Consider the following 14,454-nt stretch of genomic DNA (forward strand, 5'->3'; position numbering starts at 1 on the left):
ACTTCATCCAAACTAACGAATACATACACTATACTATTTGTAAGTCTCAGAAAAAGTCACTACTGCAAAACTGCCCAAATGACAACATCCAGTCTTTTGATTAGCTCATGCTGCCACAGTGAAGTAACTTGGTCCATTGGAACAGATTGGGTACAGGGCATAAAAAACCAAGCAACCACAAAAGACTTAAAATTTTGCTTGATGCTTACCTCAGTACATCAAAAACTGCATTTAACTTTGTATAAGGCATGGGATAAAAGCAAGGGTCTACAAATTCTATAAATAAAAGTTATCAACAATATACTCATTAGGGGAAAAAATAAAGACCTAAATTTTGTGTGAGGTGAGAGCAAAGAACTATTGAAGTGCATTTGGAGGAAAGCTAGGAAAACTCCCAAGTATAAATTTAAAGGAAGAAGTTTTTATGTGATTAGATGAAGAAGGAGAAAAGGCTTGCATTGAAATTGTTCCTCAAGTTCAGTAGCATAAATTGAATGTGTCACGAGTCCTGGCAGCAAACTCTGACACTGGAAGCACCCATAAATTAAAATGCAATAATGCCTCATTGCTTATTAATGATGGCAACTGAGGGACACATATAGCTCAATAAACTCCTTATAAAAATAGCAAGGCATCTTATATGTAGAAAGGACAAACAAGGCCTTAGTTTAATATCTTATCCAAAAACCTGCACTGTCAACATTCTAACACTGAAACAACTCATATTGAGTTCAGAGGTCACCACTAACCAGACAGACCAAATTTACACTTGATGGCCACTTCATTAGATACTTCCTGTGTCTAATAAAGTGGCCAGTGAGCCTAGGTTCATAGTGTTCTGTTTCTGTAACCCATTCATTTCAAGGTTCAACATCTTATACATTCAGAAAATGTTCTTCTGCACATCCCAGTTGTTTGGGTTATTTTTGCCTTCTTGCCCACCACCTTGAACCAGTCTGGCCTCATTAACAATTCTAGAAACTGCTGTATGTGAAAATCCCAGATCAGCAGTTTCTGAGATAATTAAAACACCCCATTTGGCACCAATTCCACAGTCAATCACTTAGTTCACATTTCTTCCCCATTGAGATTTGATCTAAACAACTGAACCTCTTGACCATGCTTGCACTCTTATACACTGAATTGCTGCCATTTGATGGGCTGGTTGATATTTGCTTTAATAAGCAGGCATACAGGTGTACCCAATAAAGTGGCCACTGAATGTATACTGGCAATCCACATATTCTCATGATATCAGCAAGTTACTTTTGCCATTTTGATAAGCTCAACCATATTTAACAACTAATATAGTGCATTGAAATAGTTTAGTTAGGAAATTCATATACATGGGAGAGGAAATGTAACACTGAAGTCCAGGCAGCAAGTATATAAGTGTAGCAGTCATGAAAGAGATGCAATTTGTGTTGATTGCCCTCAAAAGGTACACAAACTTACAAAAAAGTAAATGGTGTGGAGAAAAGGAACATTTACAAAAAAATGCTAATTGTCATTTTAAGTGCACACTGATTGAATGAAATTCTGATCTGGAGATGTATGTAGACCACATGTCAAATACCATGCATTCAATGTGCACAGTATGCAATGACAAAATTTAACCAAATTAGTGAGAATTATAATGGTAGTTCACATTTTTAAAAAAAATATAAACTCCAAAGAAATAGTGTCAATTCTGAGAGGCCTCTAGAGAAATAATAGTTTGGTTTTAACAGTAGGTATTTGCAATTGCAGTAAATGTTGTGTTTGTATAGTTACAGGTATCAAAAGCAAATGGCTGGCATGCTTAAAAGAAATGCCACTAGTCCTACTTAAGCAGGTCATTTCAAGAAATTCACATCAAGAAACTGACTTTTACACCCCCTAGTGGTAGCAACAATATGCCTGTTGAATCCTTTGACCAAAGGTTCATGTAATCCTCAAAACCTGATTTTTGACCACTATACCAAAAAAAGGAATGAACAGGTCTCAAATTATTTAAGGTGTGCTGGATAGTTAGAAATGTTCTCAAAACTTGCTTGAGGTCATGCTGAATAGCAAAATCAAAGTCTGAAGAGATGGTATAAAAAACGGCATGTTTTTTCTTTCATGAGACATATACTATGCTGCAATCCAAATGGACTGTAACCTTAGTATGGCGTGTTAGACGCACACACATTCCACAATACTGACCATTAGATGCCAAATGCTTTCAAATCCAATGAATATTAATTTTTTCCAGAGAATATCATGCACAAGCTCAATCAGCATCTATAAGGTAATAGGTTTTCTCTAGAATTTCTTTCAAGCTGCCCCATTCCCAAGATCAGAATGCACAAAATCATTTGAAAATCTGCTTTCCATTGGAATAGCAGCTGTTGGACAGACAGACAGACAGACAACATCCCTCAGTAATTAACAGTCATGTAACATAATCAGATGCCAGGCAAACATTTCAAATTTCAATTAAGAATCAACAAGACTGGAATATGAGGACCATTATCAGTCAAAAGACTTGACCTACAAGAAACTATCTCCCTTTTAAGTTTTAATTTTTAAGTAAAAATAGAGAAGCTTTTAGAGTGCCATTCTATCTGCATATTACTTAGCTCTGATACAGAAAAACACTCGAGGTCAAACCTATTTAATACATTTTAAAGATTTAACATTTTAACATTAATTGTGTAATTAAAATTACTTATATTAGATTTTAACAGCTTCACAAAAAGCACAGGTCACACACGCTGCAGGTAAAAGTAGCATACCCAGATTTAATTTTCTGACCCTTGACCATAGGTCCAGCCTCCACAGGTTTCTTGGCCATATGATTCTGACTAGGATCCACGAACTTGAACACATGTGATGACCCAAACTGAATATTCATACCACTCTGCAACATGACAGTCTCAGTAATATGCTGGCCATCAACATAGGTTTCTGCATCAAAACTGCGAGGAGTAACTGTTACTATTCCATCCATATTTGTAAGATCGCAATGATGAGGCTGAATTCCCGGACCAAAGAGCTACAAAGCAAATTTTAATTAATGCTGTTATAAATGCAAAAAAATTAAATGCTTATCACAAATCTACCATTAAAAATGTAGTAAAATCACTATTTTATTTGAAATGTTTAAAATATAATTATGAAATGCATTCAGAAGCAATAACTATACTGTATATAGCAACATGACAATACTGTTGCAGAATTTCATTCATAACAAATAAAATGGTTGAATTTGTTTTGTACATCCAATCTCCAACAAGCTACTCTCTCAAAAGAGCAAAACTGGGAAAGAAATTTAACAGTATTTTAATGGAAAGCCTCTGTTTTGAAATCATTATCTATCCCAAGAACATAAAACACAACCAGAAGACCATATAAAACCTGTCCCATTATTCAATATTATCATAGCTGATCGACTTCAGTTCTAACATAGCACCTGCACCGGACAGGCCATTCAGCCCACATTGTGTCAATCATGACGCCAATTTATACTAAAAGTCCTTTGCCTGCATATCATCCATATCCCTCCACTCTCTTCATATTAACATCTAAAAGCCTCAAACTCCACCAAACTGCCCGATTTTTCTACTACCCTTCGTAATCAATTCCAGACAGCATGTCTCCTTTAAAAGTCACCCCTCTAACCTTAAAAATGCCCTCTGCCATTTGACATCTGGGGAAAAGATGGTCTACCCTATCTATGCCTCTAAGCTTCAAAAATGTTTTTCATATCTCCTCTCAGCCTGACACTACAGGGAGAACAATTTAAGTTTGTTCACCTTTCCTTGTAGTTATATTCTCTAATCCAGGCTACATGCTTGTAAACCTCTTCTGCACTCTTTCTACAATCTCCACATCGTTCAATGGGACGACCAATACCGCAAGTTTGTCCAACGATTGCTGCAGCACAACTTCCTTACAATTACATATACTCAACACTCCTTTTGCACTTGTGTAGCCACTTTCACTCAACTATGGACTTGAATCCCAAGATCCCTTATCTACCAATAACTATATACAGAGTTTTTATTTGACCTCCCAAAGAGCAACACCTCAGACTTGCCGGATAAAATGCCATCCGGTATTTCACTGCCCAGATCACTAAGTGGTATTCTTTGATGTTTCAGATTAAATTATCACAAGTACATTTAAATATACAGTGAAATGTGTTGTTTGCATTAACAAAGTATTCCAAATCAACCCAAGGACGTGATAGGGGCAGCCACTGCCCCTATCCACAACTGCACTAATCTGCAAATTTGCTATATTTTCATTTAATTCACTGCTATTCAGGGGTCCCAGCACTGATCTTTGTGGAACACCACTGGTCATGGACCCTTCTCAGAAAAATATCCTTACACTCCTACACTGTCTTCTCTGGGCAAATCCAAACTTGTAATTCATTCTGGCTCTCATGCACCTTTACCTTCTGAATCAACCTACCTTGCAGAACCTTATCGAATGCCTTAGTAGAATCGATGTAGATCATGTCTATTGCCTTAGCCGCTTCAAGCACCTGTTATCTCCTCAAAGTAGTCATTTTTAAGGTTATGACCTGCTCTGCACAAAGTCATGCTGACTGTCCCAAACTAGGCCATGCCTTTCCAAATGCATATAAATCTTACTCTAAAATCACCACAATGCAAAAAAGAAACTTACCTCTGACATACCCCTATATTTTCCTCCAAACACCTTAAAATTATGCCCCTCATATCAGCCAATTATTCACCGTGTAAAAATGTCTGGCTATCTACTCTATCTAAGCTTCTTATCATTTTGTACACTTCTATCAAATCACCTCTCATCCTCATTTGCTCCAGAGAGAAAAGCCCTATCTCACTCATTCCACCTTCAGAAGAAATGCTCTCTAGTCCAAGCAGCATCTTGCATATCTCCTCTGCACACATGCTGAAACTTCCACATCCTTCCTATAAGAGGGCGACCAGAAATGAACACATTACTCAATGTGGTCTAACCCAGATTTCTGAGAGCTGAAAAATTACCCTTACGGCTCTTGAACGCAATCCTCCAACCAAGAAGGGCAACTCAACATATGCCTCTAACCACTATCAACCTGATTGGCAACTTCAAGGAATCTATGGACATGGGTGCCAAGATATCTCTGTAACTCAACATTGCTAAGAATCCTGCCATTAACCCTGTACTTCGTCTTTAACCTTGATCTTCCGAAGTGTATCACTTCACACATTTCTGGATTCAATTTCATCTGCCACTTCCCAGCTCAACTCTGCATCCTATGTTTGTCCCATTGTGACCTACCTATGACAACTTTCCATACAATCCAGACCATCAAGCTTCATGTCATCTGCACTCTGGTTGTGATCAGATGACCCTGAAAAATGTCAATCACCACCAGCTCGCTACCTTCCAGGCGGCAATGGCTAATGGTGTTGTTTTCTGAATGATCCAATAGTTTCTGTTGACTGCATCTTGAAACTATATTCCTCACTTGAAATTCTAATATGGGAACATCTCATCATATTCCTCTTAGAACCTTATGTCTCAATTAAGATCACCTGCATTCCTCCAAACTACTATGAGCACAAATCCAGTTCTCTTAGCTACTTATAATAGGACAAACCTCTCACACCATGAAATAGCATACTGAATCTCTTTTTGACTGTCTCCACTGCTAGAATATCCCAGTTCCAAATGTAGTCTATTTAAAAATGCTGACCTCAGGTCTTCCTTAAGCTGCTTTTATTTCAAAAGATACAGAAAACTCATTCTTACTTGTATGGAGTTCTCGTCTGACTTTTCAGTTCCAACATCAGTAACATTCAGCTGTAAACGATAGAGTTTTGGCTTATCTCTGGAATCTGAACCATCTGCAACATTTATAAATATACAGTTTAGCCTTTAAGCATCTGGTTTATTTAATTACTTCATCTATTTAAATTTTAAAACTACATTTTTGGCAATTCAGTATGAATTGACTGAGGAAAAAATAGCAAGCATGGACAGTGGAATTAACTGTTTTAAAATTCAGACATAACCCATTTCTGATTGGCCTTAAGAGGGCAGTGTTGAGCTGCATTTTTGCTGCTACAATCCTTGAGAGAAATATTTCAAGTCAGTCATTTCAAGGTTCAGGCCAAATAGCAATAAATGAAAGGCAATGTACTTCCAAATGTACGATTTGGAGGGGGGTTTGCAGGTATATCATTAAAAAAGGCAAGTTTGACAAGTTGCTTAAAAGCATTTGTTGAAGGTACATACTGAAGCTATGTATCTGTAAACTGTTTAATCAACAAATCTGTGTACAACTTTATACAGATTTACAACATGTTTACTCTATTACGTGGCCTTGCTGACATGGAGTGAGGATGTTATTGTGACACCACTCAACCAACCAATCTGTCCTATTCTCATACATCTCTTCATTGCCATCTGAGATACTGCCAACAAGGGTAGTGTCATTGATGACTTTATAGAGTTTGCAACATTATAGATCTTAGACACCAACATACGGTAACTTGTTAATTTGAGTATCTGCCTGTTATCTCTACTCCCTCCTATGCTGCTGAACCAATCCCTAACATTGTTAATTATCTGGTTTAATTCAGTTTAATTCTTGAAGTCTGTTCACACAGACTATATGTATTCACCTCATTGAAAGCCAGCTCTTTGGGGAAGGGGGGGTAGGAAACGAAGCCATTTTACCAAGCACAACCATTTTTTTAAAAACAAATCCATGCTGACACTGATTACCTGTAAAAATTCCAAGCTGCTCAGTTACTCTAATAATTACCCAACAACACAGCCTATACGGTTAAGGATTCCCTTGTTTCCATGTTTGATTATTTTTAATTATTTTGCTGACATCCACAATTTCCCAATTTAGCAGGAAGGTTTCCAAACTCCATCATTTTTGATGTTTCCCTTTTAAAATCCTACAGTGAAAAATACTTATGCCCAGTATTTGTCACTTATTCTTCCAGATTGAAGATCTTTCTCTGTTGCAAGTATCTGCACCAATATAATTCAATAGGCTGGTCATTTTCCAGTTTCATTTATTCACTGAGGTTTTATTTAGTATTTCCATTTATTTTATTACCGTTAGTCAAAAGGCATATATAGCTCTTGACTACTCTCATAACACAACTAATGCCACATAGCTCTGTTAGGGCAGCACAGTAGCTTCATGTTTAGTGCATTGCTTTACAGAACCAGCAACCCTCGATTGGGCTTCAATTCTCACTGCTGTCTGTAAGGAGTTTGTGCAGTTTTCCCATGACTGCATGGGCTTCATCTGGATACTCCGGTTTCCTTCCACAGTCCAAAAGGGTTAGTAAGTTGTGAGCTTGCTATGCTGGCACCAGAAGCATGGCAAGACTGGCATAACAATCCTTGATGGTTTGATTTAATGCAAAGGATGTATTTCACTATGTTTTCAATGTACATGTGATAAATAAAACTAGTCTTTATCTTTAATCAACCAAAGCCACATTCATAACCCCATACACCAACCCCCAAAATTTACAATTGACTTAGCCTCAACTTCATTTTGGGTAACATATTCCACTTTCTGTAAATTGAGCTCTGATTTATGTGTTCTAGGTATCGCCCCAAATTTAAATGCTATCGTATCATCTCCTTTAATCTATATAACACTTCCTTATGCAATGGAATCCACCCCAAATCTGCAAACTCTACTTCTAGCACTATTAAAAGCTCTATTATCAAAAGGGAAAAAATGCTGGAAAACAGAACAATAATTGTCTTTAATAGTCTAACAGCTGTTTGATAAGTAGACACCTAGAAATTTATAGCTACTATAAATACGCCGCACATCCCCACAATATATCTGAAGCAAATTTATGGCCACAGTCTGATGCAGTTACAAACAAGACTAACAGTTCCTAGAAGTGAAAGAAAGTGAACTTAAACTTGTCACACAGGTTAGTAGGTAGGTTTCAGCAATGGGCTCTTTGAAATTAAGAAATGAGTATGCATTAACGACACTACAACTACACTGTTGAAGCAGAGAATAGTAAAGGATCGCTACTGCATCTTTTGATTTATATCACAGAACTCTGAATTCTTTTTTTTAATTAATATTATTTATTTATTGAATTTTAGAAATTACAAGAATAAATGTAATAATAAAATAGTAAGAAAAGTGATACTAACCCTCCCCCCTCCCCTTAATCCTCCCTCCCCTTAGCCCTTATCTAAAGAAAAAGAAAAAAAAAGAAAGAAAAGAGAAGAAAGATTGCCTGGATATCGGAGGATCCCCACATGTTCCATGGAGTTCAAAATAATTTTGATATTTATTTTCACTTTTCCCAATTACTATAATTTTATCTTCAAATGACCTATGTATCTAATCCTATCTTTCGTAAGTATGGTGACCAAATTTTCAAAAATATCTCATATTCATTTCTTAAATTATACGTAATTTTTTCAAATGGAATACAACTACATATTTCATTATTCCAACAATCCATAGTTAAATTTAAATCAGATTTCCAAGTAACTGCGATAACTTTTTTGGCTACTGCCAAAGCAATTTTTATAAATTTTTTCTGATGCTTATTCAATTTAAGCTTATTTACGAGAAAAGTTGGGACAAACAATGTTGATGCCAAAACCTAGTGAAATAGAAATATTAATTCAGAAAGGAAAAATTAAAAAATTTACATCTTGTATGTATAATTTGATTCAAAAGCAGACAATTAAATTAGGAATTCATAAATCAAGACAAAAATCGGAATCTGATCTGAATGTTAAAATTGATGGAAAAAATTGGTCAAGATTATGTTCTGATAGTATGAGAAATACAATAAATGCTCGACTTAGATTAATACAATATAATTTTTTACATCAATTATATATAACACCACAGAAAATAAATAGATTAAATTCAAATATGTCTGACCAATGTTTTCGATGTAAACAAGAAATTGGTACTTTTTTACATTCTACTTGGTCTTGTTCTAAAATTCAACCATTTTAGATTAATTTAAGATTTTTATTGGAACAAATTATTGGAGTACAACTTCCACATAGTCCATTGTTATTTTTATTGGGAGACATTGAAGGGACAATAACGAAATTTAAATTGAATAAGTATCAGAAAAAATTTATAAGAACTCTGAATTCTTATATATGCATATTCTTTAACAAATATCAAAAAGCAATGTTATGCTTATGCAGAATTTTAGCTGGATCACTTGAAGTATTAAAACAGATCTGGTCTTTATAGTTTAAAACATATTTATCAGTAAAGAGTTAATAGCCCTATATTCATTTCTTGAGAAAGGGGCATGATAACAGATATGTACAACTTGCAGGAAGACCACCATGAAAGATTAGTTTTATTTGTCACATGCACATCAAAACATAGTGAAATGCATCATTTGCATTAAATCAAATCAGTGAAGATTGTGCTCAGCAGTCCATAAATGTTGCCATCCACTTGGTGCCAACATCGCATGCCCACAACACACTAACCCTACTGCAAGTCTGGAATGTAGGAGCACCTATTAGAGCACCTGGAGTCACAGGGACAATTTACAGGCAATGGCAGGAACTGAATCCCCACCAATGATCACTTGTGCTGTAATGGCTTTATGCTAACCACTACACTACTATGCTTAATAAGAAATTCAGAAGTTAGAAGTTTCTTTACCCAGAAGTGATGAAGTGTGAACACACAGCTATAAGGAGTAGAAGAAGCTGATAAAAGCACAGAAGTGCTTAAGGAATATTATTTTGATTAACTGAAGATGGTAACAGGAGGCGCCATAGGAAAATAAAAGCCAGCAAGTAAATGGCTGTAAATGGCCTGATTCTGTACTTTAAATACCATACTATTATATATTCTACTGTAATTAAATGTTCCCAAGGTACTCTTGGATTAGAAAAATACAATATAGGATGGATCTCATCCAGACTGGGTGACTTCGTTGCATGAATACCAAAAGATTTTCAGTAATTCTTTTATCCAATTTGAATCTGGTCCAGCTTTCTGCAGTACAGTTTCCATTCTTATTACATTGATAGTACAGGTGACCCCCGTTTTTCGAACGTTCGCTTTACAACAGCTCGCTGTTACGAAAGACCTGCATTAGTACCTGTTTTCGCTAAACAAAGAGGATTTTTGCTTTTACGAAAAAAAGACGCCCGCTTTATACGTGTGTTTACCCCGAGAAAGATCACCATGACCGTGAAGCCTTGTGTGGGCAGTTGTGCGCGCATGTGTGTACGTGCGTAGGCGTGTACGTGCCGATTTTTTCCCTCTCCATATTGATTTTGGCTCGCTGTCTTCCCGATTTTGATAAGTGAAACTACACCGTACATACAATATTTCTATTTTATATAGGCTGTATATTTATCATATCATTCCTGCTTTTACTGCATGTTAGTGTTATTTCAGGTTTTATGTCTTACTTGGTATGATTTGGTAGGTTATTTTTTGGGTCCTGGAACACTCAAAAATTTTTCCCATATAAATTAATGGTAATTGCTTTTTCACTTTACGATAGTTTGGCTTACAAACGATTTCATAGGAACGCTCTACCTTCGGATAGCGGGGGAAACCGGTATCCTCCATGAAGACGGATGTTTTAATACCCATCATGCTTCTCATTTCTTAGACAAAGGTTCCCAACCCTTTTTCTGCCATGGATCCCTAGCATTAACTGAGGGGTCCTCAAGCTGTGTGCCACCTTCTTAGACCATACAACTGTAACTCCCTGGAAGAGGTTTCACTGATAACATAACAGTCTTTCTGCAGAAGCAGTGTTTGGGTTATGTTTAGAGATAACAGGTGCTTTGGAATATGAGCCATCCATCCAATCAGGGGAGCGATTTTTTTTTTTTTTGCTTTTTGCCTGACACCAGTGTGAGCTGGGGTCTTTGTTCAGCAGGAGATGTGAGAGAAGGCACTGGAGAGAACCAGCCATAGGATTTGACCCGGTGGGGGACCATGATTTGATGGAGCAAGGTGCTGAGGTCTACTAAGGATCAGTGAGTATGACTTTTAGAAGAGTTGAGCTCCAACTTGTGCACATTTGACTGTTTAATTATAATGGACCCTCTGTTTTTTTTTCCTCTATACTTTACTAAGCCTTTAGTTAACATTCATAAATATCATTCTGTTAATAATATGCAATGTGCTGTCTGTTATTTCTTGGCACCGAGTTGCAACGGGGTAGTAAATTTCACATCATCCACACAAACTGGGGTTTGGGGTGGGAGAGCCATCCCAATCTCATGGATTTGACAGGATGGGAGTATGTATTCCCTAGACTTATACAGCCCAAGGAAACTGGGGGTTTCACAATTATAAGACATATGAATAGAATTTGGTCATTCAACACATTGAGTCTGCTCAGCCATTTCATCATGGCTGATTTTTTTAAATCCTTCTCAACCCCATTCTCTTACCTTCTCCTTATAACCTATGAAGTCCTTACTAATCAAGAATCTATCAACATCCCCTTTAAATATATCCAATGATCTGGCCTTCACAGCTGTCATGAAGACACTTTTAAACATTTCAACTGATAGTTAATCTGTTTCCATGGCAGTTACTGGGTCTAGAAAGGTTATTTTTATGCCATTCATTGCAAGCATTCTTTTAATGAGAAGAGGACATGTCCTCTTCTCATTGCTACAATCAAAGAGGTACAGGAGCCTGTAGACACAAATTCAATATTTCAGGAACAGTTTCTTCCCCTCTTCAATCAGATTTCTGAATGGACAATGAACCCATGAACACTTCCTTAGTATTTTTCCCCTTTATTGCACTTTTTTTTTTACACGTTATTGTAATTTATGGTTTTTATTACTATGTACTGCAATGTGTTGCCTTCATGAGGCACTGCCTCTTGAAGATGCCCACAATGCACGGAAGGCAGGACAGAGCTGGCGTATGCTGGTGATATTAAATCTGATCCTGATTCTGTAATTTTATTCTTATATTTTCAGTCACTGAGGAACTTCTGATTTGCATACAAAAGTGGAAGGCATTCAACATTTAACCTGTATCTAAATACAAATAAGCAATAACAGATACAAATCAGCAGAACCGGCAAGTGCAATCATTTAATGTTGGAGTAAGAATCAAAAGCTGAGAAAGAAACTGGAAGACAGACACTAGTTGCAGAGTTATAGATTACAGGAGGCACTTAAGGAACCACATGAGCTAATATCAGCATAAGTTAATAGAGGAACCCATAAAGTAAAATAATACATATAAAACCCAAGTGCAGCGAATAGCTAGGAAGAAGCACAATCAAACGTTTGGGGTTGTCAGTTTTCAGGAAGTTGATATCAAGAAAGATTACAAGTACAAATAAATTTGCAGAATAGCCATATAATAGTTAAATTACTCCCAATGTTGATTAAACATGAATTTTGTTACATTTTCAGATAAAATGAACAAAGTTACATATTATTTGGAGAATAAAATTCTAAATGGGATTAAGAAACTATCAGATCTGAGCAGAAACATACAAAACACTAAAAGAAGCAAGTTCATAAAGTCACTTAAGATAATTTAGTTCAAGAGATGAAAATTTAGGGTTTATGCCATGCACCAGGAGAGAGAACAAGTGGTAGGCAGCTGTATTTTGGAGGGAATAGGAGCAAACCAGAACATGAGGAGAGTGGATGGGGAGCATGGCATAGAGTGAGGGTGGATGAGGAAGACAAGAATCTGTGTGGCCATGTCTGAATGCATGGTTAAAATGATTCTACATTGTAGAACATATACATTCCTGTCCTGATTCTAAAGTTTTCTTTGATGAAAACGCATTTTCCACATTTTCATAAATCTGCTTCTGCTAATCCACCTGAATAAAAACATGAATATAAATTTCACAAACTAAACTTAATCTTAAAATGATACCGGTAGTTCAAACAGTTAAAATATGTAATAATTGATCAGTAATTTTGCAAATTTTTGTAGATGTATGGTGCATTCTGACTGGACGTATCACAGCTTGATATGAAGCCTCAAATGCACAAGAGGTCACAGAGAGCTGTAGACTCAGCCAGCTCTTTCGTGCCTTCCCTGCGACTTCAAGAGGCAGTGCCTCATAAAGGCAGCTTTGATCATTAAAGACCCTCATCACCCAGGACAATGCCCAGGACAATTACTTACTACCAATAGAGAGGTGGTATAGGAGCCTGAAGACCCACACTCAACATTTTAAGAACAGCTTCTCCTCCGCCATCAGATTTCTGAATGGTCCATGAACTCATGGACATTAACTCGTTATTTATCTTTTGTACTGTTTTTCTTACTTCCTGTCATTTTTGTCTTGCACTGCTGCTACAAAACAACAAATTTCATGACTTCTGAACTTAAGTCATTAAAACTTCAACACAAAAGCAGATTATGCAACATTAAGGAGAGATGCAATATGTGGTTCAACATAAAATGATTAGGCTACGTTGAATCACATAGTACTGCAATTTAGCACTGCACATTTTATAATTCTTTGTAAACAATTGTGGAACTGCTGAGAAAAAAAACAAATGAAGCATTAAGACCTACAGTGATGGTAACACAAAATGTTCACAACAAAAACACTATTAGACAAATTAATAAATTATACAAGCATTTGAGTTAGAGTCCAAAGCAAAGGATCAGCTATATTAGAATTTTTTAGCTACTCAAGAAACTAAGGTATAGATGGGGAAAAATAAATCAGTTGGCAAGCTAAGAATTAGATAGGACTTGCTTTCAGCTATACAAAGAAACCTTTGAAAACATTATACAATTCTTACCAGGACTCAACTCAACAAGATATGGCAGTTTCTCAGGTGGTAATGATGATCCGTAGACTGAATTATCATTCCTTTCTTTTCCTTTTGATGGTCTGCCATCTATTTCCTTTTGTTTCCTTGCATTCTTTGGGATATAGTCAAATGGTCTTTTCTTTAATTGGAAAACTAAAGTACCTGTTTTAAGACAAAATGTTGCCATGATTAGTTGTCAGCCCACTATTAGAATCAGCTTTGATTTGTGTACATTATGAATGAACAATGAAGCCAGGAAACTAAGGGTCTTAATACAGGAAAATGGTTTATAGATTTTTAATAGGCTTAAACAAACAGCATACAGTCATTTCCTTTGCCCAGTAAAATAACTACAGAAGCCATTTGTTAACATTCCCAAGAAAATACAAAGACAGGCCAAGAGCTTTGTCTACATATGCAGAAATGATGGGTCAGAAAACTCCATTAAAAGCAGCAAACACTTCAGACATGACACAGCAGTGTGAAAAACGTTAAGTTATTTTATGAACAACTAATTACCCTACCTTCTCCAGCAAAATCAACATCATTTAACTAAACACAACCAAGATCAACATTTAAGGTTGTTGATCCTTTAAATCTGCAGGATGGATTAGCTCTCATCAATTCAAACAACTACTGTCAAAGGTTAGTATTCTTAAATGTCCATTGAAACTGATT

General features: G+C 36.3%; 1 protein-coding gene across 6 annotated transcripts in view; it reads right to left on the bottom strand.

Annotated features, from left to right (window-relative positions):
- Positions 1–14,454, bottom strand: part of afdna (afadin, adherens junction formation factor a) — a 230,143-nt gene that overhangs the window by 122,290 nt on the left and 93,399 nt on the right. For all 6 annotated transcript variants that reach the window (XM_073051631.1, XM_073051634.1, XM_073051633.1 and 3 more), the window contains exons 8-10: positions 13,765–13,938; positions 5,755–5,849; positions 2,760–3,019 (exon numbers count right to left, since the gene is read on the bottom strand). In XM_073051631.1, the coding sequence (XP_072907732.1) occupies positions 2,760–3,019; positions 5,755–5,849; positions 13,765–13,938 (529 nt within the window). The remainder of the gene's footprint in view (positions 1–2,759; positions 3,020–5,754; positions 5,850–13,764; positions 13,939–14,454) is intronic.

Source organism: Hemitrygon akajei, chromosome 7, assembly GCF_048418815.1.
Source record: "Hemitrygon akajei chromosome 7, sHemAka1.3, whole genome shotgun sequence".
In the NCBI taxonomy this organism is placed as follows: Eukaryota; Metazoa; Chordata; class Chondrichthyes; order Myliobatiformes; family Dasyatidae; genus Hemitrygon; species Hemitrygon akajei.